The following is a 25,034-nucleotide window of genomic DNA, read 5'->3' as shown; positions in this document are numbered from 1 at the left end:
ATTATTTTTTTAGGAACTCAATCTTTAAATAATGTTATTAAGTTGAACATCCTTTTAGAAGTAATATAAGCTCTCTAAATGCATCTCGACTGCTAATGCTTTTCTTTGGTTGGTCGTCTCTTATTTCACATTACATCTATGCCGTATTTTACAAGGTTTAATATTCTATTTCATTGCTTCCACATGCAGTAAAAGAATGGAAGAATGCAATTACACCTTTTTATGTTTGCTTTTCGTGTGACCTTTAGCAGACGACACAATGGCCTGGTAATTACAGGTGACTGTAAATTAGTGATCCAAAGGAACACTGTCTGTCACCTCCTGCATCCACCTGTTTGTTTGTTCAAAGTCGAAAAACTGCCAAGTTCTATGCCAGTGGATGTCATCTGAGTACTACTGTGTCATTATGCCTTATTTAAACAAGAACAAGGTGAGTACAAAATACTATAAACCTGTAAAGAAAAATAAACCTTAACCAGGTGATGATATTTAAGTGTCTTTGGATTCACGACCTTCAACAAATGGTGGGTTGGAAGACATACTCTGTGCCATTCAACTTTTTTTTTTATCTAACCTTAGTACTGATAATCAAATATGAATATATGAAGTAATACATTAGTGCTCTTAATTAATTCCATTATTCCACTGAAGCAAGACAGCAAGTCACGTTTCAAAATGTCTCACAGGCTATAAATATAGTTTATGAGTCTATTGTTAAAAATACGCTTTTAAAACAAATCGATGAAGATGGGTAATTAATGCACTAAAATGGGTCGCTTGTGAGTCCAAACGCAAATGGGTTAATTCAATGCAGGATACCACCTTAGCAATGCCGTAGTCTACTGCCAGCAACCAGGCTAAGACGGCGAGCCCTCCCCTTACATCAGCAACAACCAAACAGAGCGCGAGTGGAGATGCAAGTGCAAGAATGCATTGGAAGTTTGTTTGACAAAGCAAAAGAGCAGCGATGGAAACCAGTGGCAGTGCGAGTGGACAGCTGGTCAAGTAGTTTTATCATTAAAACCGTAAAGCAGTCTGAAGATATTGATTTGAAGTCTCAATCGAAAGATTAATACATCTGAATAAGCTGCATATGTCCATATGGACAAGAAAATAATGGAATCCTAGCTGGTGTGACTGGCACGTTTAATAACCACATCTCGTTGCAGCTCACTCTGATAAAGAGAGAGTTTCATTAGGAGCGCATACACCTGTGGTTTGGAAGTCGTTTAGAAGGATCTGATACATTTTGGAATTAGTTTTTAAACAGAAATTGGATATCGCTCTGCTGTAGATCTGTAGTACAGCTTGTGAAGGAAATGCTGCGTGTCATTTTGTGAACTTGTGAGATGAAAGTGTTTCTGTACCAGGTTTGTTGAAGCGACTGTGATGTGCACTTACCAAGTCATGGACATTTGTGTTTAACTGCAAGAGGAAAAACACTTCTTCAGTGATTTTTATAAAACATCAAATACGTTAACTGGATAATAAAGCGTCAGCAGCAGGTAAGAACATTTCGAGTTCTTTTGGATACAATACTGCTGGTACTATTTTTCGTGGTAGGGATAACGGAAATATATTATTATTATTATTATTATTATTATTATTATTATTATTATTATTATTATTATTATTATTGTTGTTATTGTTATTATTAGTCGTGGTAGTGGTAGTCGTACAATGTGTAAAGCGATACAAACAAAGTTGTAAGAAGTATTTAAAGACGTATTATTATTATTATTATTATTATTATTATTATTATTATTATTATTATTATTATTATTATTATTATTGTAGTTACTCGTGTAGCATTGTAGCCCACTGTACACTATTGATGCAGACATTTAAGTAGCCTACAGTAAAAGCTGTGGTGGCTGGCATTTTTAAAGTAGCATAATGAGTCATACGAAGCTCTTATTACAATTTCCGTAACTAAATGCGTAACTAACTGGTAAAAGCATAGACCAGCTTTTATAAGTACAGTAGAAACAAATTATCACCATGCTTCATCTATCAATTGGCAAAGGCTGTGTGCAAATTTCTCCGCTTACAGTAGAAGGTAACAGTCACACAAAAAATACAGAGACAAAAGTGTATAATAGTCATATTCTATCATTATTAATAACGTAATTAATAACATGTTCAGAGATTGTTTGTAATCACTGATAATAGATACCTAAACTGAAGTGTTACCCAGCAGGAGCGGCTTAGAGGATAAGAAAGCTTTAGCGGAATAAGATACACATTTGTATACGATAAACAACACCTAACGAATAGTTTTTATTTTTTTACAGCGTTGTGATTTTTTACAAACAAATTAATACAAAACACAAACACTAAATTGGCAAATGACAATACATTGTTCAGTATTAATATCTCGGTAAAAAGATTACATTCACGCGTGTTTAATTCTTACTGGTGTATGTATATTGTCTAGGTGCAGGCGACTGGAAAACGTTTTGGAAGAATGAAGAGTCCCTGGGTGAAGCATGATCTGCTGGTATATTGTTTTTAAACTGCTCTTTCTAATGGTTCTATGGGAGTGGATAACATTGAGTCTTCACTGCTGGGGTCTAGCTGTCGCAGCAGTTTCCAGTAATGCAGCGGGTCCTCTGGGCTGGCTCCTGTCTGATAAAGGGCCGTTTCACCAGTCACAAGAATTCACAGAATGTGTGGCAAGGTACCAGCAGGGATTTACAACCAGATACAAGATTTACAGGTAAGATACTCAACCATAAATCATTCCTTTCTACTGAACACTAAGTAACTTTACATAAAGACTGCCCTGGAGTATATATACTGTATATTCCACCAATGATAATTAAACTAGCCCCTTATTTACGTTACAATATACAGTGGATTCAAAAGAATGGGTTAATACATTTTAGGACAACTGGTTTAAGTCTAAATAAATACATTAGACCCTGTTATCTAACAAAATTATTAACACATTCTTTAAAGAGTTTTAAGACACCTGTGTACAAGTACTAACAGCAAATACAATAAGTAAAACGTCGATTGATTTTTTGTTGATTAGATTGCTTTTTTACTATTATTTATTTATTTATTTATTTATTGTTATAAATATCACATTTGCTAATTGAAGATTGTACGGTAAAACCTGTGTAATCCAGCACCTCTACATACAGACATTCTGCATTATTATTAATTTCTTAGCAGACGCCCTTATCCAGGGCGACTTACAATTGTTACAAGATATCACTTTTTTTTTTTTACATACAGTTATCCATTTATACAGTTGGGTTTTTACTGGAGCAATCTAGGTAAAGTACTTTGCTCAAGGGTACAGCAGCAGTGTCCCCCACCTGGGATTAAACCCACAACCCTCTGGTCAAGAGTCCAGAGCCCTAACCACTACTCCACACTGCTGCCGTAACTCAGCATTATTTGGGGGTCCTGACCAAATTCCTATAGATTTGTAAATCTAGTCTTCCTAAAATCAATGTAAAACTGACTGTGCAGTTCTGCACAAAATGTTGTGATTTTTCTCTTCTAAGTTTATAATCAAGTACATGTAAGCAATAAGACCCGACAGTCTCTAACATCCCCACGTCCCGTGTGCATTGTAAGTCACGAGGTGAAGCCGAGTGGCTTCAACCACCCAGGGTGTGGTGATATTAGAGTATATCACACAACCTGAAGTGTCTTATTTTCGCAGGTAGGTTATGGAATAAAATTAGGATTTCGCTGACCTATTTAAACATTAAATAAACCTAAGTAGACAATATTTCAGAGCACCATAAAAGCCTAAAAATAGTGGCACTTGCTTGTTTTACAGGGTGCTGTCATTTGTTAATGCAACAGCCAAGCAGAGTGCAATCATGCAAAATCCCTCAGCAGTTGCAGCCGACATTCTCTGGCTGGTGTGGACTTGCCCACTGAGACTGCACATTCTGCATTCACTGAATAGGTTGGAAGTGTAAGGCAAAGCTTTGCCAAGTTATACAGATGTGGAACTCGATTACAAACAGTCCCAATACTCGGTTGCCCAAGGGCATCTGGCATACTGTAATAAATGCAATATATGAAGCACGTTCGTTGTCATGTTATTTGTCCCATACAATAATTTATTTAATTGGTACCGAGTCAAAACAAAGAAAACGTGCCTGGGTCTAAAATTCTAACTGCGTTTAAAATGTAAGCAGCAGCTTTTTTGAAGCGAGGTGGCTGTGCTAGACCTGTAGTACTGATTTAACTTGGCTGCAACCGACAGGAATGCGTTTTGTCTGCGCTGACTTTCCAGTTTGTTTTCTGAAATCTGTTTATTTTACGTTCTGTTCAGCAGCCTCTGTAATAGCCTTTCGTTTAATGTGTGATTCTGAAGCTAAATAGCGATTGATCGTATTTTCTCCAAAGACACATTACAAGATGTGCAAAACAATTACCTCCATCTGCATGTAGTTTCTTTGGGAAATATCTTGACACGATCATCAGCTGAAATATACTTTGCTTTTTTTGCTTTGTCATCCATTTCTGGTATTTAACCTCCAATGCTGAAAACTAGATTTTCGCAACCTAAATCAAAGCAATAGAGCACTGACTTTGTCCCACCCCCTACTGTACAGTACAGGTCACAGAAAAGCCAGTACAGGCGCACTGATAGGGTGATTAAAACATTGTTGTCATTTTAACAGTAAACAAGAACGTTAACCGCTTTGGAGTATTTTTTTGTAAATGTTATTTGTCTGAGGACATTATTTTTTGTTTTTTTTTGCCTAAGTGCAATGCACACAGGACGGTGAAGGAATAAAATAAAAAAAGATATGTAGTTTGCGTCACTTGCGTTGTTCAGTAGTTCATTTAAACGAGGTTTCTTTTTTTTTCTCTCCGTACTTGTATGCATTGGCTCCTAAAAGAGGTGAATTTTGCTGAGACCCCTCAGTTTCCCGATTTCCACGAAATCCGCGAAATCGCGATTTAGGTAGACTTGTAATCACTGTCGTCCGATTCAGACTCATTCAATATCTCATGTACACTTCGGTTTCCCAAAAGGTCAATATTTACATAAATCTCGTCTGTCATGTTTATTGTGATAAATTCCAATATGTCTGCCTTTTTTTGTTTTCTAAATTCTAGTGGTGTATGGATATCTACCAGTGATTTGCCCCTTTTTGAAAAGAAGTGCTGACCCATGATGATATGCTGTAATATCAACACCCCCATGTGACCTGTTTTGACCAATCAGGATAGAGTATTTAAACTACCCATTTTATAATGCGTAATATACATGTACCCCTGGTATAGTACATCTACAGTAAAATACTTGTTTACATAATGGAGAGAAGTAAAAATAAAATGATACCTGGATTTTACTGTGCCTCTTTAAACCAGCACACTATATAATCCGGCACAATGCTGTGGTCTCAAGCAATGCTGGATTAGACAGGATATACTGTCATTTATTTTAGAATGACAGCACAAGGAGTACAGTAATATAGTGCTTCAAATATGATAACATTTTGGGATGATTTATCTTATGTTGTACATTTCATTCAATGATAAGTACAACATAGACAGTGTCACCGAATATTCTTTTTTTTTTCAACAGCATCTGAATCAAATGGTTGAGGGGTAATTAGTTAGCAGCGAGTTACAGACCAGTAAACCTGGCAGGTAATTGGCTGCCAAACACAGTGTAATGCTAGTCACAGATGGGTTGTATTTTCATTATTTTGGGATTGTGCTGTGCTTTTGTGCAATTTCCTTACATCATTGAATAAAGAAAAAAAAAAAGTATTATTTTAGATTTTTGATTCCAACATGGAGCGCCCTCTAATGGAACTTATTTTTAAATAAGCACAAAATATGCTTAATCTACCCCCTAAATACAATGGACACATTAGGGTGTGATTGCTAGGTTAATTGAATGTTGGCATATGGTGGGTAGTGGTGTATAGAGCTATCTTTGCTGGTTAAAAGGTTGTCATCCAAAAAGCAACCTCCAAAATGCAAGGGACGTTCTTATTTAAAATAATGTGAAAGTATGCAGTAGATTTCAATGAAAAAAGGCTTGCATCAAACAAAAACAAGTGCTAAACAAGATTAAAGCCTCTGTCAATGCCACACTCATCTGTGAATATTGACTCTAATATAAAACCCATCATACTCATGCATAGTTAATGCTCTTTTCAGAATTAGCTTGATCCACTGATGTTGAGGTTGCCATCCTAAAATGTCATCACTGCTGTAGCTCTATGCTTTTTAATATGTGCAGGGTTGCATTAGGATACACCTCTTTTCATTATCTGAATTATTAGATGTACAGGTATTGATTTAAATGATAAGGCATTAGCCAGTCTTTTCTAATGGTCTCTCAATGTACAAATACTGCATGCAGCCGGCGGTTACAGATAGAATCTAGTTATCAAGGCAGATAACATGGTTCATTTATTAACTAACCAGTTGCACAAAGGATTAGAACATTCTGAATGCCCTGATTATTCATAAAGCACGGAAAACACAGACTCCAATCACTGGGGATGTCCTGAAACCATACTCCTAGGTGGACTTTGTGGTAGATAATATCTTATATATGTGGTAAAGCTAGCCAAGCTTAGAAGAATGACAGTACAGTTATTGCTTTTAGACTGATCTGCTTTAATCTTTCTTTGTGGCTTGCAATTTATCCTTAATTTGCTCATTTCTTAGAGAGTTTGGTCGCTGGAAGGTCAACAATATTGCTCTCGAAAGGAAAGACTACACTGGCTTTGCTTTGCCTCTTGATCCAGAGTTTACTCAGAATATAAGATTGTTGGGACGCAGACCAAGCCTCAACAGGATAACTGAAAGCATCATAAAGAAATACGGGACCCATTTTGTACTGTCATCAACATTGGGAGGTATTCATTTTGTATTATTTAAAATAAAACCTTAATGTACTTTTTAATGAAAAAAAAATACTTTTAGGAACCAGATCATGTATGAGTGACACAAATCTCCATAACATATGATGAAGATTTGGAATACTAAACTGATCACAGAACTCTTGATTTTACAGGAGAAGAATCTTTGACTATATTTGTGGATAAGAGGAAGCTGAGTAAGAACTCTGATGCCAGTGATTCTAATGCTAATAGTACTTCCGTATCTCTGGAGACTCTTCACCAGCTTGCAGCCTCATATTTCATTGACAGGGAGAGCACACTGCGCAAGCTGCACCACAGTCAGATTGCCTCAACAGCTATCAAGGTAAATCTTACCTTTTTAAAAGCTTAATAACATCCAGGTGGGCTACTGCATTATACACACCTTTTTTCTTTCTTTTTTTGTCTCCCATAACTCATAATTTAAAATAAACATTTCATACTGTCTTTCACTAATTTATATGGTGTTAAGGTGTCCAATTCCCGCTTGAACAGGACAGAGCTGATAGCAGTTTAGCCCTATCTTTTTCAAATAGCAGCCAGATACAATCTGCTTGCCACCATCTTACTTAATGAACTTATCGTTTCAGCTTCAGTCTATTTTTCTTATAAGATGGAATGCAGCCAGAGTTCTACACCCACATACAGTTGGTGACAAGAGTCTTATCTAATTACGCTCCCATTTCTCTTAAGCCTGGCCAGTCAAAATCAGCAAAACAGTATGTACAACAACTCCAAAAAGTATAGGGACAGATGGATAAATTCAGGACCAGTGGTGGTGTGGTATTTCACAACCATTTTTGTAACGACAGTTCACCTTGTGGATTGACTCTAGCTAACTTGAATCTAAGTTGGCATTAGGCCACATAATGAATACCCTGTTGTCCTTTATTATTTTGCTTTCTGTTTAAACTACATCATATTATCGGAATGTGCAAATTATTGAAGATAATCAAAATCTGGAGATATAAAGAGGCGCCTGTCTGCCTGTCTTAATGTGCATATGTATGTCACACTTACAGTTTTTACCAGTATAATGGGATGAAATCAAGAATGATTACTATTTGTAATGTAAAATGACGGGACCCCAAATTTACAGTAGAATTTTTATTTCTTCTTCTTATTATTATTTTGTAATAAAAACATGTTGTGTGGACTTTAAAGTAAATACACACCGCCCCCCCCCTCCCCATATTGAGGATAGTGCAACATTCTTAATTAGTTCTAATATGAAATCATATGAATCATATTTAAACTGAAAAACAGTCAGATTTCAGTAAAATGCATTATACCCAAATAAACATACATTTTTACAATTAAATATCCGAGCGTTCTGAAGCTTAATAATGTTAATAATATGCATTAATGGCACTGATAGTAATCACATTAGATAGATACCAGTTTACCAGGTAAGCATAAGCAATTCATTACTGTTGTACTTGAAACTATATATATATGTTCCTTTCTTTAATACTCATTTGTATTATTTTTATAAAATAATTAGGCTAGTGGGCAGTTTATTATGTTTACTTCTGCAACAGAGTCACACCTCCCTCCACAGATTGCAATGTAGGCTGCTCGAATCAATTTCAGACCCTGTTAGACTCGCTAGACTTAATTAGCAGAGATTGAAACAGAGCTCAATAAACAGTTTACGACAGTATCATACAAAATAGTACTATCTTACACATACGGTTCAACAGACTTCAGCCCTTTACAGTATCAGTGAGTCACTGTCAGCAACAAAACATTAGCTTTAATACATTATTTTTCTGTTTTATATACTGGTATTTGCACTTACAGTAAACTATACTGTATTATTTATTAAGCTTCATTGTAACCTTGTATTGCCCCTGTAACACCTGGATAAAGGCTTCTGCCAGGGGCACACACCACAGTCTAAATATTCTGTGGTTATGTAATATGTATTGAAGGTTTTCTTCATTTTTCTGTGTGTAGTTTAAATTGGTTGGTTAAAGATATTTTTTGAACATGTGAAGACAAAATGACCCCAGAAACCAGTTAGCTGTGGTAATAATGGCAGTGAAAAGGATTGGGGCCATCAAACCCATATCAGTATTGACCCTGCCTGTGAGAAAGGCTGTCCGGACAGATGGGTAGATCTAACGGTACAGTCATTACCTTAGCATCTTGGTATCATTTTAGGCTTATTGTGTTTCGTAAGAAAAATCCAACGTGGAGGGTTGCTCAAGATCAAGTGGATTGAGATGAATGTGAGCCTCCACAGTGCATTTAATCCAATACCTTTTCAGTGACTGATGTGGAATATTTATGTCATCATCAACCTTGAATTTGAGGAAAGAGTTTTCAACTCATGTTGATCAAGAGTAATGTGGAGAAAGTTGTTGTTTGAAAAAAATGAGTCCTCCGGAACCGGAAAGATGGCAGAATCGATTAAAAACACTTCTTTTAAGACCTAATTTGCTTTGTTGCTTCAGTATCAAAACATAAATAAATGAGTGTGTGACTGTGATTATGGATTTGGGTGATACATTATCTGCTCCCTCTCAATAATCTCATAGATAGATAGCTATTTCTAATGAGTTAGGTGTCAAACGCTAATGAATGGGTGAGTTATATTCTGCATCTTGTGCTCTGCCAAAAATAAATGGTTTCTTAACATAACAGTTTGCTTAGGAACCAGACTTGTAATGCTGATGCTGTTGGTGGAGGTAAATGGCTTTTAAATGTGATTTACAGTTGAGAATCTGAGCTTCTTATCCAGTAGTCCAGATTTAGTTTGAACTCCCAGAACAAGTTAATCAGAATGATTTCACCCAAGTTAGTCATGCCAGGTTTACAAGTAATGCCAGGAATTGGAGGCTAAATGATAGAATTGAGAAGGTAAGAGTCTGAGCTGCAGCCGAGGGTGCTACAGGACAGAAAAGCGGGTATGTTTAAATGACTTTTGGCACCCAGAACGGAACATTCTTTTTCTAGATTCGTCATGTCATCATACTGTTATTGTACTATACTTTTCTAGATTTGGGAAATGCGCATTCCAAGCGTGGAACACCTGGGGGGTAGTTTGGTACAATTAATATTGACACATTTTGACACATGGAACAAATTCAAGGGACAAAGTCCAGAATCGTCATCTTACTGAGACAGAAATACACTTTCTTATCTCCTGTAATCCTGTTGCAAATGTCGTGTTAAGAAATGCACATTGCACTACATCAAAACAAGTAGTGCAAGGACCAGTGAAACAGTATAAAATAATATATATGACTGTAGAAAGTGCATTCTCAGGAATTTGCTCAACATTTATATTATTTGTGAGTAATAGGATACTTGGTTGTATCATAGAGAAGTTAAGAAAACATTGATTTGTAAAAAATAATTTCTGATGATTCCAGAAGATGATTCTCAGTTTTTAATTCATGGTGTATTACTCTTTAATAGCTTATGAAATATTAAACACTTTTGCTATATAAATATATAAGAGACTTATGTATAAAACCACATTTAGTATTGATCTTACATTTCATGATAAAGATGAAAACTGTAAAGTATGTTTTTTTCACTTTAAAGATAAATGGTCTTTTTCGAAAAAATCATTAATCTAATGTAACATTACTGTTTCCTTTATATGTCTACTGGGAAAATATTAAAAGCAAACACTATAGCCCTGAGAATAATCTCTCTTAAGTGACAACTAGAGATATATCTGCCCTTAGTCTGGTTTTATGTCTACCATTGTGTCAGCAGAACCTTGATTTATTGTTGCTTTAAATGGCTTTAGTCAGGAATGATTGAGCTGTGTTTGTGAAGACACTAATGCAATGCTAAAAAGAGAACAAGGCTCTTTTTCTGTGCTGTCACTTTTCTGCGAGAGAAAGCAATAATAAAAGTCACCTGTATATATTGGCAACAGCTAGCTGATTGTTACTGTAGCAGGTTATCTGGTTATGAAAAATATTTAATGTATATTAATATGAAAACAGTGAAAGAAGACAACGGCGGGAGTGAATCCATTGAAATGTACATTTAGGAAAAACAAATACAATCACCATAAGTCTGCAGGTTGATTGCATGAGCAGTTGTAGAGCTTTTAATTTCACTTACAAGGTCAGAGTCTATACAACACTGCCTGTAACACTGTGGTGCATTTTCATTCGTTTTTGTTGGAAAAAATGGTTCGCTTTCAATTCGAAGACAACCACCAACAATACTTTTGGGCTATGCCTGCCACAGTTCAGATATTCACTGAGCATTTTATGTCAGAGCTGCCGATAGGCCCCTCCAGGGAGTGATGTCCTTGAAGGATCAAACAGTCACTCCAAGGAACTCACTTCCTCTTTCGCTTCTCAACATGGTAAGTTAAGGTACTAACCTGTCCAGTTGATTGAGTCTGTATAAAAGAGCTCTCACTCGAGTTTTCTGGAGTTCCCCTGCAATATTTTATATTGCTGGAAGTTGGCTTGCCACTTCCGTGGAATCAGAAACTCTGTTTCTGTGAACTGAGCTATAAACGTTGCGCAACTGAGCTTTGTTAAATCTTTCTCTTTTTCACCAGCCTGCATTGCTTTGCGATTGTAGATTGCTTCTCTAACCCACAGCGCCTGCTGTTTCTGTGCACTCCAGTACTCAGGCATTAGGTGCCCCCCGGTACTTCGGTGCCCTTGGTGCTTTGGCACCCCTGGTGCCCCGGTGTTGCGCTCAGCGCTCCAGACGCTCTCAGTGCTTCAGTTCCCTCGGGACCTCAGAGCCTCGGTGCACACAGTGTACTCGGTGCTTCTGCACCCTGGTGCCTCGGTGCTCTAGAATCAAATGCCCTCGGTGCTCATCACCCTCGGTGTTTCAGCGCCCCCGGGGTCACAGAGCCTCGGCGTCCTCTGTGCACACAGTGCCCAGGTGCTCTCTGCCCCTTGGTGCTTCGGTGCCCTTAGGCCCTCAGAACTGTGGTACACACAGTGCCCTCTGTGCTTCGGCGCCATCGGGGCCTCAGAGCCTCGCTGCACACAGTTCACTTGGTGTTTCTGTGCCCTCTGTGCCTCGGCGCTCTTGAGTCAAAAGCCCTTGGTGCTCGCCGCCTCTCGGTGCTTTGGCACCCTCAGTGTCTCGGCGCTCTAGAAGCATACACCCTCGGTACTCGCCATCCTTGGTGTTTCGGTGCCCTCGGGGCCTCAGAGCCTCAGTGCACACAGTTCCCTTGGTGCTTCGGCACCCTCGGTGCCTCGGCGCTCCAGAATGAGACGCCCTCAGTGCTCGCTGCCCCTTGGGGCTTCGGTGCCCTTGGAGCCTCAGAGCCTTGATGCACGCGGTGCCCCTGAACGGAACAGTCTGTCCGCCTTAGGGCTCTCAGACACGGCCGTTAATACACTGCAGAACGCTAGGGCCTCCTCCACAAGGTCGTTGTACGCCTATAAATGGAGGTATTTTCAAGATTGGTGTATGACCCTATCTCTTGCCTTATAGCTATTATTTTGCAATTCCTGCAAGAACTGCTGGATGTGGGTAGATCCCCCTCTACGTTGAAAGTGTACCTAGCAGCCATATCTGCATGCCTTCATTAGGCACAAGGGTCCTTGAGGTTGCACGCTCGCACCGCTAACTGTGGTTTTGTGGTTTTGTGGTCTCGAGTTGTCCTTCATCTGCTATCTCTGCTCACGCTCCCTTGCGATGGCTTTGGTATCGTCTTTGAATTGAAAGGGAATGTTACGGATGTAACCCTGGTTCCCTGAAAGAGAAGACGACCACCAACCTGCGAGGTTGCATCGGTCGCTTTTGCGGGCTCACTGTAAAAGAGGAAGTGAGCTCCGTGGAGTGACAGTTTGATCCCTCGGGATGCAGGACCGAGGACATCACTCCCCGGAGGGGCCTATCGGCAGCTCTGACATAAAATGCTCAGTGAATACCTGACCTGTGGCAGGCATATCCCAAAAGTATTGTTGGTGGTCGTCTTCTCTTTCAGGGAACGAGGGTTACATCCATAACCTAACATTTGCACCCCTAGTGCTATGTAAGTTTACTGAAGTTACGCACTGACTTTGCTGTTATGGTAAAAATATAATGGAAATCTGCATTGACTGCATTTGTTACAAAAAATGTTAGTATGACTACATAGTGTGAACGCAGGTCATGGTAACTTAATAGATCATAGTACAGACACCTTTTTTCATCAGCTGAATATTAACTTTGATTGTCTTTGTTCCCCAGGTAACTGAAACGAGAACTGGTCCTCTTGGATGCAGTAACTATGACAACCTTGATTCTGTCAGTTCTGTTCTGGTTCAGAGTCCCGAAAACAAAATTCATTTACAAGGTATACATGAATCTTCACAGGCTGCAATTTCAGTACAATTTTATTTTATCCTGGCGTTAAAGCAAAGGCAGTCGGAGTGAAAGATTAGAAATGAATTCACCCTCCTTCGCTCCTCACAAAATTTCCAGAAACATTGTAACTAAAAGCCAAGATGAGATTTGTGGAAAAGAACATTCCTAGGCATATAAAAAGGAAATGTACCACGTATTAAAAAAAAAAATCAGTCAAGCTAAACACAGGAATTGAATGAAAATACCACTAAATAACAATACATATTTTACACTGTACATTCCATGTCTGCCAAATGTATATATTACGCTTACAGTCAAGAAAACCCTTTATTTGTTTTACAGGTTTTTAATTTTTTTTTATTTGCAGAGAATACAGTACGTAACATGTATGTGCTGTATAATATCAATAGTTTTTCACCAGAATGTATATTTTGTCACACAAACAACTGTAAACAGAGTTTTTTGGGGGGCCTAAACAATATTCTGCATCTTTTTTTTCTGAAGGACTACAAGCTATTTTACCAGAATATTTGAAAAAGCGTTTTGTGCGGGCTGCTCTTAGCTACATTGGCTGTAACTCGGAGGGAGAATTCATCTGTAAAGACAATGACTGCTGGTGCGAGTGCAGCAGCAGTTTTCCAGAATGCAACTGTCCATACAGGGACCTCAAAGCAATGGAAGATAACCTACTACACATCAGAGAGGCTTGGACAATAATCAATAATGATTTTGAGGAATCAGGTATGAATGATACTAGAAAGCAGCTATGGTTAAACTACTACAGGCCATTGTTTTTCTATAAAGAAAAAACTGTAGCTTTACAAGTTTTACAAGGTATGAAATAAAAATCCTTAAACCAAATGCCATATGAAAGTTGTTTTGTTTGGGCAAAGACCTTGTGTGCTGCTGTGAAAGGATTATGTTTGTGGATTATAAAGGTTGTTTTAAAAAAAAACGTGATTTGGTTTGCACTTGTCAGTGGGATAATCCTTAAAATGTACCATTTGGACAATATGTATATATTGAGCTGAGCAGATTAACAGTGATAATAATAATAATACATTTCAGCATATTAAATGATTATACCTTTTAATCTTTGGTTGATCTCATTATTCTTTAAAATGATCATTTAAAACTAATCTCATGTTATTGATACATGTAATCCAAACCAGTTTTTCTCTTATCAGCAGTGCTATTTATATTGTATCACTTTTCTGTAATCAATATTTGCATCAAGGTCACCCTTAATCGTACTGAATAGGTTGATGTATGAAGCATACAGCATTCAGATGTATGAAGCATACGGCATTCAGTCATGTTAATAATGTTTATCATTTCAGTCGAACACATCTCTCAAAAACAAGGATGTGTCCATCCATGTACTTAGAGATACTTAGTAAAGTGCATTTGTCATACTGAAGTGTATTTTTGGATTTAAAATACATTTTGAAGCATTCAAGCAAAAAAGTATTCCTATTTAATCAAGTGCATACTTGTCTTTTTCAGATGAGTTCAAGCTCTTTGTGAAAAGACTACCAACATTCTACACTTTAAACACATCTGCTATTCAGCACATGTGGAAGATGGATTCCAGCATTCAGCATCGCTATAAACAGCTGGAGTCAGGCTTGAGTCTGCTCCTAAAAAAGGCACAAACAAATATCAATAGACTTTTTAGCCTTAGTAAGAGATGTCGCATGCAACCTAAACTAGTTATGCTGAGAGAAAGGTAAGAAAATGCCAGATGCGAGTCACACCGTTGAAGACTTTCTTTGAATCATTCATCAAAATGATAACTAAGTTTATTTTTAGAACTACTAATATGCCTCATGAGTGTTTAAGTCACAGCAGTCATTGAATTCATTTCTCTTTCTTTTCCAATTTAGTATTTAAATGAGATTTACAAGTAATTCAGATATATTTCTACTTTAAGTTGGTGTTACATAATTTGGGAGTCTACAAAAATCGAATCCATAATTTTAGGTATAGGTAATGTATAGGAATATGAAGATCAAATGCCATGTAAAGATATGCCACTTGCTATTTCCATAAGTTTTTTTTTTTTCTTGTTAAAAAATTGTAAGCATTAAGATGCAGCAGTTCATATTCAGCAGTTGGTGGTAATTATCACAGTTCCAACATCATGTATAATGTATTAGGAATTTCAAAGTCCTTTCATGATATGTAAATGTAATTGACAGTGTTGTAAAACACTGTTTACAGATGGATACTAAATATCAAGTTTTAAAATGCATTATTGGTCAACCTGATAAAGACATTTTGTTAACATGACCTCTTCAGGTTCCACAGAAATAAAAACAAAATAGCTAGATGTCGCTCTTATGGTTGATTTTGGTATCATCTTTTCAAAAACATTGCAGAGTACTTAAGATGGTGTAATTAGAAATGCACATGGAATCTGACTGCAAAACACCAGTATAGCATTTAAGCACTGTTTATTGTTATTATTATTATTGGAAATTGTAAGTAGCATGCAGTTTATTCACAGTTGACATAGATGTATTGGTTTTGCTTATGCTTGATGCTAATGGTTTTCACACTCTTCATTATAATTAGTTTTGTTTTTTTCTTTTTTTGTAGGTCTCTAAAATACTGGTTGAGTTATGTACAGTCCATCCTGTACTGCAATGAGAACAATCAGATTGGGACTTTTTCTGAAGAGACAAGAAGCTGCTCTTGTCCCTATGAGCAGCCTACCTGTCAGGGTCTTATTCCATGTACTGTAGGGGATGGGACTTATTGTGCCTCTTGCTCATATGAAAACCGCACACGATGTGGGAGTTGCAACCCAGGCTACATGCTTAGCCAAGGATCTTGTAGACCAGAGGCATCTGATTCCACAGAGCATTATATTGGGTTTGAAACTGACTTGCAAGACCTTGAGATGAAATACCTGCTTCAGAAAAGGGACAGCAGGATTGCAGTCCATGCCATCTTCGTCAGCAATGACATGCGGCTCAACAACTGGTTTGATCCATCGTGGCGCAAACGGATGCTGCTTACACTAAAGAGCAACAAATACAAGTCCAGCCTCGTCCATATGCTTCTGGGAATGTCAATACAGATCTGTGTGACCAAAAACAGTACATTGGAACCAGTACTGTCTGTTTATATCAACCCCTTTGGGGGTAGTCACTCAGAAAGCTGGTTTATGCCCATTGCTCAAAACAGTTACCCAGACTGGGAAAGGACTAAGATAGATATACCTCTTGATTGTTACAACTGGACTTTGACTCTGGGTAACAAATGGAAGACCTTTTTTGAAACTGTTCACATCTATCTGAGGAGCCAGGTCATGTCAGCAGGTCCCCTTGGCAACAGCAGTGTCTATTATGAACCAGTGGACTTGATGGACCCTTCAAGGAACCTGGGATACATGAAAATAAACAGTGTGCAGGTGTTTGGTTACAGTATGCACTTTGACCCAGAAGCGATTCAGGACCTCATTCTACAGCTGGACTATCCGTACACTCAGGGATCACAGGACTCTGCTCTACTGCAGCTGCTGGAAATCAGAGACCGGGTTAACAGGCTCTCCCCGCCCGGCCAGCAGCAACTGGACCTCTTTTCTTGCTTACTTCGCCATCGGCTTAAACTATCCACTAGTGAGGTAGTGAGAATTGTAGCTGCTCTGCAGGTTTTCAATGCCAAGCTACCAAACTCTGTGGAATATGAAACAACCAAATTATGTAGTTAATCAGGATATATTAGTAGATAGCAACAGTACCTTTTATCTTGTAATTATTTTACAATTTTATTGGAATTTACATAAACCATTAAATGTATTTTGTTTTATTTGTATTTTGTTTTATTTTTTCATTAATGTTATTTGATGTAATGACAACTGCATGTTTTTTGTTTTGTTTGTTTTTTAACAATTATTTGTGAACCACACAATTGGAAAAAAAAATCTGTACAATGTGGTTTCAGAAAATCCATAAATGATTGTGATTTTCTGATTTTTATCTTTTTTTTATTCCTTTTTGTTTTATCTACTTAGAAAGAGATAAGATCGATCTCCCAGTTTCTCTACTACAACATTGTTAATACTTTGTATTGTTGTCTTTAAATATTTTAAAAGCTAATTTTGAAACTCCTTGTTGTGTTTCGTGTTTTTTTTTTCCTATTTATTTTTGCCATTTGCTAAGCCAATTTTATATGTAAGAGCTTAAAACTGTTGTGTGGAATAAAAAAAGTGGAATTCAGTTTGAAATAATATTGGTTGTGCTTGTTATCACATTGGAATCATTGCTTTCAATTGTAATGTGTTATTGGTATTTAGGTTACTTTGAAGTTGAACATGATCCATAATTTAAAAAGTTGTGCTTACATAACCATGTTAATTTGTCTGTGAATTGAATATACAAGTAGAGTAAACTTTGAAACAGTGATGTCAAAAAGATTCAGGGAATCTGAACCATATAGAACAGCAATTAATAAAGTACAGACTGCCTTACTTGTGCAAGGCCGCAGCCAGCTGTGAGGCACCCAAGGCATGGGCCTCGGTTAAAATCATACTAATATTTATTTATTTAGGCTCTTTTACACGCTGCTTTGCCACAAAATAAAATGCATTTCATCCCATGTTATATGCGTCTGTGCTCTTCAAAATCTTTTACTGTCATTGCAGACTACAGCGACACCATATGGGAGTCGGGGGTGGGCGGTGGGGGGTGATTTTTCATGGCTGGCTACGGCCCTGTTGTGTGTCAAATTAGTTCTTTCTTCACACTTCTAGTAAGGCTGCTATGGTTACATTTGTTGATGGATTGATAGATTTACAATCAGTCAAATATATTTTCTATAAGGTGGAGCAGCAGTATTCCTGGTTATTATAATTATAATGCTATCATTTGTGACACCTTTTTTTTTGCAGTTGAGCTTTAGGGAATTATTCCACTTCCTAATTCAACTGTGTCACGAAAGGCTCCCGAGATTTATAGTGGGGTAGCTTTATTGCTGGAAGAGCTCTTTCTAAGAGCCTGTTACTTTGATTATTTTTATTGATTTAGTGGACCTTTAGTATATTATTAGCTTCCTTGAGAGATCATCTAGGGGTTTAGAATCCACACAAATCAATTTATGTTTCAACCTTGAAAAAATAAACAGTTACAATGTTTTTTGTACACTTGAGCATCATCTTTATCAAACTAGCCCCCACCATGGTTGGAATAAGCGAATTTGCACACCTTGCAAGGATGTAGATTCAGTGCCATCCTGGATCCCCTTGGTTGCCTTACACCCTACCAACACTGTTACATGTATGTATTTTTATTTTCTGTGGATGTTTCAATCAATATTGCTGGAGCCATTTTGAAAACTTCAAAGAATTAAAGTGAGGTGCTTGACTCCACAGAATGAGGCATACAGAAAGGATGGGATAATGTTTGTTTCAGCAGATGGGTCATTGGTGACATTCAATATACAAAGAGCAGAAGAAAAAGGATCACTACTGAGACTAAAGAGGCTGTTGTCAATTTTTTTAACAAGACTGAAGACTGTGAGTGAAATGCAGCCTAAATCAAAGAAAAATAGCTACAGCCAAATTGTGTGGAAAGAACACAAGTTAGATCTGAGCTTCGTATATAATTGTGTGTTATCGTAAGACTTTTTTATTTTTATTTTTGTTTAATTTTTTGTATTTATTGTGTCATTGTTTGCAATATAGCCTGTGCTATTATCATGGGTTGATGAGTGCCTGCTTTCCCCTGGGAAATTAGGTGTTTTGTAGTCCTCAGTAAAGTAGATTGACATCTACATCTCAGATTCATAAATATATGAACAAGTAGATTGAGATCTATATCTCAGATTCATAAATATCTTAACAAGTAGTAATAAGTCATTGCATGGAAATATACAGCATTCATCAACACTATACTGGGTATTGCCCTAGAGCTTAAAGCAGATGATTGAAAGCAGACTCTAAATCCATTTTAATAGATATCAATGCTTTGGAACTTTCCAATTCTCAGAATGCATTGACATTAAAGCTGAGGTGTATTATGCGACATAATGCTTATTTTAACTGCAAGTGAGTCATTTAGATTAGCTTTGATATTTTTTTTCTTTATAGAAATCAAACAGGTATGCATACATGCAGTCAAACATAAACCCCCCATTTGTGCTTTGCATGAATCTGATTTCATAGCTCCAGGCTCAGGAAATAGGTTAAAATGTAAAAGGGACATGGCTGACTTTTCTAGTGCCTCTATGTATAGGGATTTAAGTCCATTTGTTAACATTGCTGCTGTGGGATTTGTATAATCCTGGCTTGAAAAACATATTAACCTCCCCCAAGGATTTTCTTTTAAAGCCTGAATTGCAATGTAGCTGAAATTAGGCTTCAATCATTGAAACAGTCCTTTCATGAGGTACCAGGAGTTGCCTAAGATGCAATGGGGTGTAATTTTTCTCACAATAATGGACTGATTCCAGTTTTCCAGAACCAACACAATAACATATCTGAGGGAAGAAGAATGAGATTTGCAATTTTATGTATGTAGTTACAGTACACATCAACTGTAGTGTTCTTCTCAATACAGAAAGCCATTGCTGGTAGTTTTGAACTGCTTTGTTAGCCCAATCAAACACAGAAGAGTGTCTACAGAGAAATAACCTGGACAAATAAAGAGGCTAGCTCAAACCATAATGTAATGATTTAGTGCAGCGGTTCCCAACCTGTGGTCCATGAGTAAACTCCAGATGTTGGGCAAACAACTCCCAAAATTCGGTCATGCAGTTCTTGCAAAAACCCATTTCTACACAATCACACGTTGTGCTACTACTATTACTAAGCAACACAAAAAACGCTTTGACCCATGATATATAATTATTAGATATGTATGTAGTCTGCATTTTTCCCTTTTATCTGTTTTCTTTTATTACGGGTGTGTTTATAAATTAATATACTGTATATTACAGCTCCCATTGATGCAATACCAAGCATTGCCATCATTAACTGAAACAGCTTTTTAACGTGAAACAAATACTAACTAAATAACTTACACATTATGAAGTCACATTTGTCGTGACAAAATTACAGACATCTTTTTTTTAGCCAGCATTATAAAAAAAAAACTACATCTTTCTAATCTGTGCTCATTCTTGCAACCTCAAGGACTCTTGTGACTAACGAAGTCGGTAGAACCTGGTGAAAGTATGCAGGGTGGCCCAGCTAGCTGCAGTACATATGTCAGACAATGAAGATCTTCTAAAAAGGGCCCATGATGTAGCCAGGTAGAGTGCGCGGCCACCCGCCCAGGTGGGGGTAGGCCGACATTAGAATATGCCGACATTAGTATATGCAGTCGGAAATGTGTCCACAATCCATTGAGACAGCCGCTTCTTTGAAAGGGCCTGACCCACGGTCATTACACCATGACAGACGAAGAGCTGGTCAGACTGACGCAGAGTTCCCATCCTGTCAACATAACATCTCAATGCCCTAACTGGGCAGAGGGAGTTTAGTCTTTGATCTTCCTCCAAAGAAAAAGGAGGGGAATGGAAAGTCTCTAGCTCCACTGACTGATTCAAGTGGAAAGCTGTAATAACCTTAGGGAGGAATGCGGGGTTCATCCGTAATGATACCCTGTTTCCGTCGTCCCAGACACGCATACAGGAACTGTGCACAGACAGAGCCTGTAGCTCACTGACCCACTTGGTGGAGGTGATGGCTAACAAAATGGCTGTCTTCATAGAGAGGTATTTAAACTCTATGGAATGGGGCCTTAGTGAGAGCCTCCAGTACATCGTCTAGTCTCCACTAGGGGAGGACGTCCCTTCTAGATGGACATAACCATTGAGCGCCCTTCAGAAAACAGGTCACCAGGAAATGTGCGCCTGGGCACACCGAGTCAACAGGGACATGGCATGCAGATATGGTTGCCAGGTACACTTTCAGCGTATAGGGGAATTTACCTGCTTCCAACAGTTCCTGCAGGAATTGCAGAACAGTTGCTATAGGGCAAGAGATAGGGTCATGACCCAGGCTCAGACACCAATCTTGAAAATACCTCCATAGGCGTACAGCGACCTTGCGGAGGAGGCCCTAGTGCTTTGCAGTGTACCTACGACCGCGTCTGAGAGATCTAAAGAGGACAGACAGTCCAGTTCAGGGGCCAGACTCATCAGAGTCTGCCCAGTTCTGGGTGCCAGAGAGTGCCTCTCGCCTGACTGAGGAGATCCAGGCATAGTGGATCCCATCCCTCTGCAGTAGCTGGCAGAGGGATGAAAACCAGATTCTCCTGGGCCATCGGTGGGCAACCAGGAGAACTGTCACCTTCAATGGTATTGGCAGGAATGCGTACAAGAGCGTCCTGGGCCACTTGTGGGCTAGGGCGTCGACGCCTAGTGGACCGTCGAGGCGGTGGAGGGAGAACCACAGGGGACAGTGAGTTGTTTCCGCCATGGCAAAGAGATCGACTCAGGCCTTGCCAAAACACTCCTAAATGTGTTCCACCACCTGAGGGTGGAGCCGCCATTCTGACAGGTGAGGACCCTCCCTCGAGAGGAGGTCCGCAACCCAATTCACTACTCCGGGAAGATGAACAGACCAGAGGGATAGCAGGTTCCGTTGTGCCCAAGTCAATAGTCAGAAGGCTATGCGATGTAACCCGAAGTCCTCCCTGGAGGTTGATGATATGCCACTACCAACATGTTGTCCGTTCGGACAAGGACATGCCTCCCTTGGAGCACCAGGAGAAAACTCTGGAGAGCAAGATGAACTGCTCACAGTTCCAGTATATTTATATGCAGGGATGTCCAGCGGCCCGACCACGACCCGCGGACTCCTCTGCCGGCCCAGACTGCTCCCCAACCTAAATTGGATGTGTCTGTCATCACTACCTGACAGCAGTGGATCACCACCATCCTTACACCTTTGCGCAGATGAGAGGCTTGCCTTCACCAATGCAGGGCTTGCCAGAATGCGCGAGACATGGTCAGCAGACGTAAGGGAGTCCAGCCGAAATCCCAAATAAACCGTACTTTGCACCGGAATTAATTGGCTTTTGGCATCGTTGAGGGTGACACCCAGCCTCGTCAGGTGCTCCATCACGATCGTCACTGCTCCTTCCTGCAACTGGGAACAGATCAACCACTTGTCCCGGTAGTTCAACAGCCTGATCCCTTGCAACCGCAAGGGGGCCAGGATGGCAGCCAAGCACTTTGAAAACGTGCGGGGGACTAAGGAGAGGCCAAAAGGCGAAGCGGAGATATTTCCTGTGAGCGGGACGAATAGGGATGTGAAAATACATAAGAACATAAGAAAGTTTACAAACGAGAGGAGGCCATTCAGCCCATCTTGCTCGTTTGGTTGTTAGTAGCTTATTGATCCCAGAATCTCATCAAGCAGCTTTTTGAAGGATCCCAGGGTGTCAGCTTTAACAACATTACTGGGGAATTGGTTCCATACCCTCACAATTCTCTGTGTAAAAAAGTGCCTCCTATTTTCTGTTCTGAATACCCCTTTATCTAATCTCCATTTGTGACCCCTGGTCCTTGTTTCTTTTTTCAGGTCAAAAAAGTCCCCTTGGTCGACATTGTCTATATCTTTAAGGATTTTGAATGCTTGAAGCAGATCACCGCGTAGTCTTCTTTGTTCAAGACTGAATAGATTCAATTCTTTCAGCCTGTCTGCATACAACATGCCTTTTAAACCCAGGATAATTATGGTTGCTCTTCTTTGCACTATTTCTAGAGCAGCAATATCCTTTTTGTAACAAGGTGACCAGAACTGAACACAATATTCTAGGTGAGGTCTTACTAATGCATTGTAAAGTTTTAACATTAATTCCCTTGATTTAAATTCAACACTTCTCACAATATATCTGAGCATCTTGTTGGCCTTTTTTATAGCTTCCCCACATTGTCTAGATGAAGACATTTCTGAGTCAACATAAACTCCTAGTTCTTTTTCATAGTTCCCTTCTTCAATTTCAGTATCTCCCATATGCTATTTATAATGCACATTTTTATTGCCTGCCTGCAATACTTTACACTTTTCTCTATTAAATGTAATTTGCCATGTGTCTGCCCAGTTCTGAATGCTGTCTAGTAAACCAGTTGCCCAGGCAGACAGACTGCAGAATGTGATGGTGTGTGACCATCTGGAACCTCCTCTCCCTCAAGAACCTGTTGAGGTGTCTCAGGTCTAGGATGGGGCAAAGGCCACCACCCTTCTTTGGCACCAAAAAATACCTTGAGTAGAACCTCTCCTCTTGGGAGGTGGGTTCTTGCTTGAGGGCCGAGACCTGGAGAGAGTTGCTCACAGATGTAACCGTGACACCCGAGTGTCCAAGGTTCAATTGCGGCAATATTGCAGTTTGTGTGAAAGGGTGGGTATGAGGCCTTCAGGGGCCCAGCTTGGGCTGCTGAGGCTGTGTCGTAGCCTGCTGCCTGGGGCGGCGGTGGAACTGCCTCCGGGAGAGCTGTTGCGTTGGGGCCCCACGTCCAGTGCTCCCTCATCCATGCGGGTAGGCCTGGCTGTTAGGTGCCATGGAAGCCTGAAGGCGATGCCTCAGGTCGCCATGCGGGGCAGTGGAGATCGGGACCGTCCGAGTCACCGTGCGTGCCACCGGTGGATGTCAGCGTCTCGCTCTATCTCACACCAGAGCCCGGGAAGGTAGCATTGAGACTACATGCCGAGACGCCTCACGTTCATGGTGGGAGCGTTGTAATATCTCCTCCACTGCTGGCTCAAAGGTATGGCCGGGAGATATCGGCGCCCATCAAGGCCGATTTGTCCGCATCAGGGATATTCGCTTAGGACAGCCAAAGCTGCCTTCAAGACACTACAAGGATTGCCAGGCTCTAGCCCCCAGGGCCTGACCTTGGAAGTCAGAAATCTGTAGCCTGCATGCCCGATACTAGGTGCAGCTCCGAAGCCACCGGTTCAGGGAGGGGCATCGACTGCAGTTTGCCATCCAGGTAAGGAGGTCTGCCGTGTTAGCCAGGCGCGTGACTTCCGCAGCATGGGGCTTTTTTTAATGCAATGAATGTTCTGCGAGGGGTTCTGGGATAGATGGAGGATGGGAGAGACCGGGGCTCCCAGCGCCGCGGACGGCTCAGCCAAGCTAGCTGGAGAAGCCGCACCAGTGAACCGGGCGAGTCTGCAGCGTAGGACCCGAGGCTGGAACGCTGCATAGATCTCGCAGAAAGTTTCATCTCCCAAGGCAGAGGAGGCATGCTGCATGGCCAGGCACTGGACGCAGTGTAGGTGCTTGTCCTCTGGAGGAAGCGTCCCTCCGCAAGACGTGCAAGCATGAAACTTAGGCATACTTGCCGTCAAGGTCACACCACGAGGTGTCAAGTACCGAGGCACGAGTGAGCGAGAAAATCGATTGCTCAAGCACAGACGGCATCCAGAATGGAAGCACAGAGGCGCTGAGGGTGGTGAACCACCAAAAGCACAAGGTGCTGGGGCTCTAAGGCCCCGAGGGCACTGAAAGCACAGAGCGCGCCGATCACCTAGTGCGTCTAACACCAGAGCATCGATGCACCGTTGTGCCTAGGTGGGTGAGCCGAGACAGCCGATGAAGTCTACTCAACAGCAGTGCAAGGCCAGGCCTCAGTGGAAGCACATGTTGTCTAGCTGTTATTATCTTTATATATATATATATATATATATATATATATATATATATATATATATAGATAGATAGATAGATAGATAGATAGATAGATAGATAGATAGATTTTTTTTAACTGCAAGAGCAGTAAAAGAAAGAAAAAACACACACACACACAACAGCCAAGCTGTGGAAGTAGAACAGTCACCACGCCAGGTGGGTGGACTGTGAAAAATAGGTTTTTTTTTAGCTGCATATAGCC

General features: G+C 39.8%; 1 protein-coding gene across 1 annotated transcript; it reads left to right on the top strand.

Annotated features, from left to right (window-relative positions):
- The first annotated feature begins 882 nt into the window (after positions 1-882).
- LOC117416834 (BMP/retinoic acid-inducible neural-specific protein 3-like) lies at positions 883-17,781 on the top strand. Its single transcript, XM_034028252.3, has 8 exons — positions 883-1,505; positions 2,438-2,719; positions 6,670-6,860; positions 7,019-7,209; positions 13,068-13,173; positions 13,689-13,925; positions 14,691-14,913; positions 15,786-17,781. The coding sequence occupies exons 2-8, from the start codon at positions 2,490-2,492 to the stop codon at positions 16,900-16,902; spliced, it is 2,295 nt and encodes a 764-aa protein (XP_033884143.3). The 5' UTR covers positions 883-1,505; positions 2,438-2,489; the 3' UTR covers positions 16,903-17,781.
- Positions 17,782-25,034: the final 7,253 nt, after the last annotated feature.

The sequence above is a fragment of the Acipenser ruthenus genome, chromosome 12 (genome assembly GCF_902713425.1).
Source record: "Acipenser ruthenus chromosome 12, fAciRut3.2 maternal haplotype, whole genome shotgun sequence".
NCBI classification, from domain to species: domain Eukaryota; kingdom Metazoa; phylum Chordata; class Actinopteri; order Acipenseriformes; family Acipenseridae; genus Acipenser; species Acipenser ruthenus.
The sequence above is the reverse complement of the archived record's forward strand: the minus strand, read 5'-3'. Positions and strand labels throughout refer to the sequence as shown.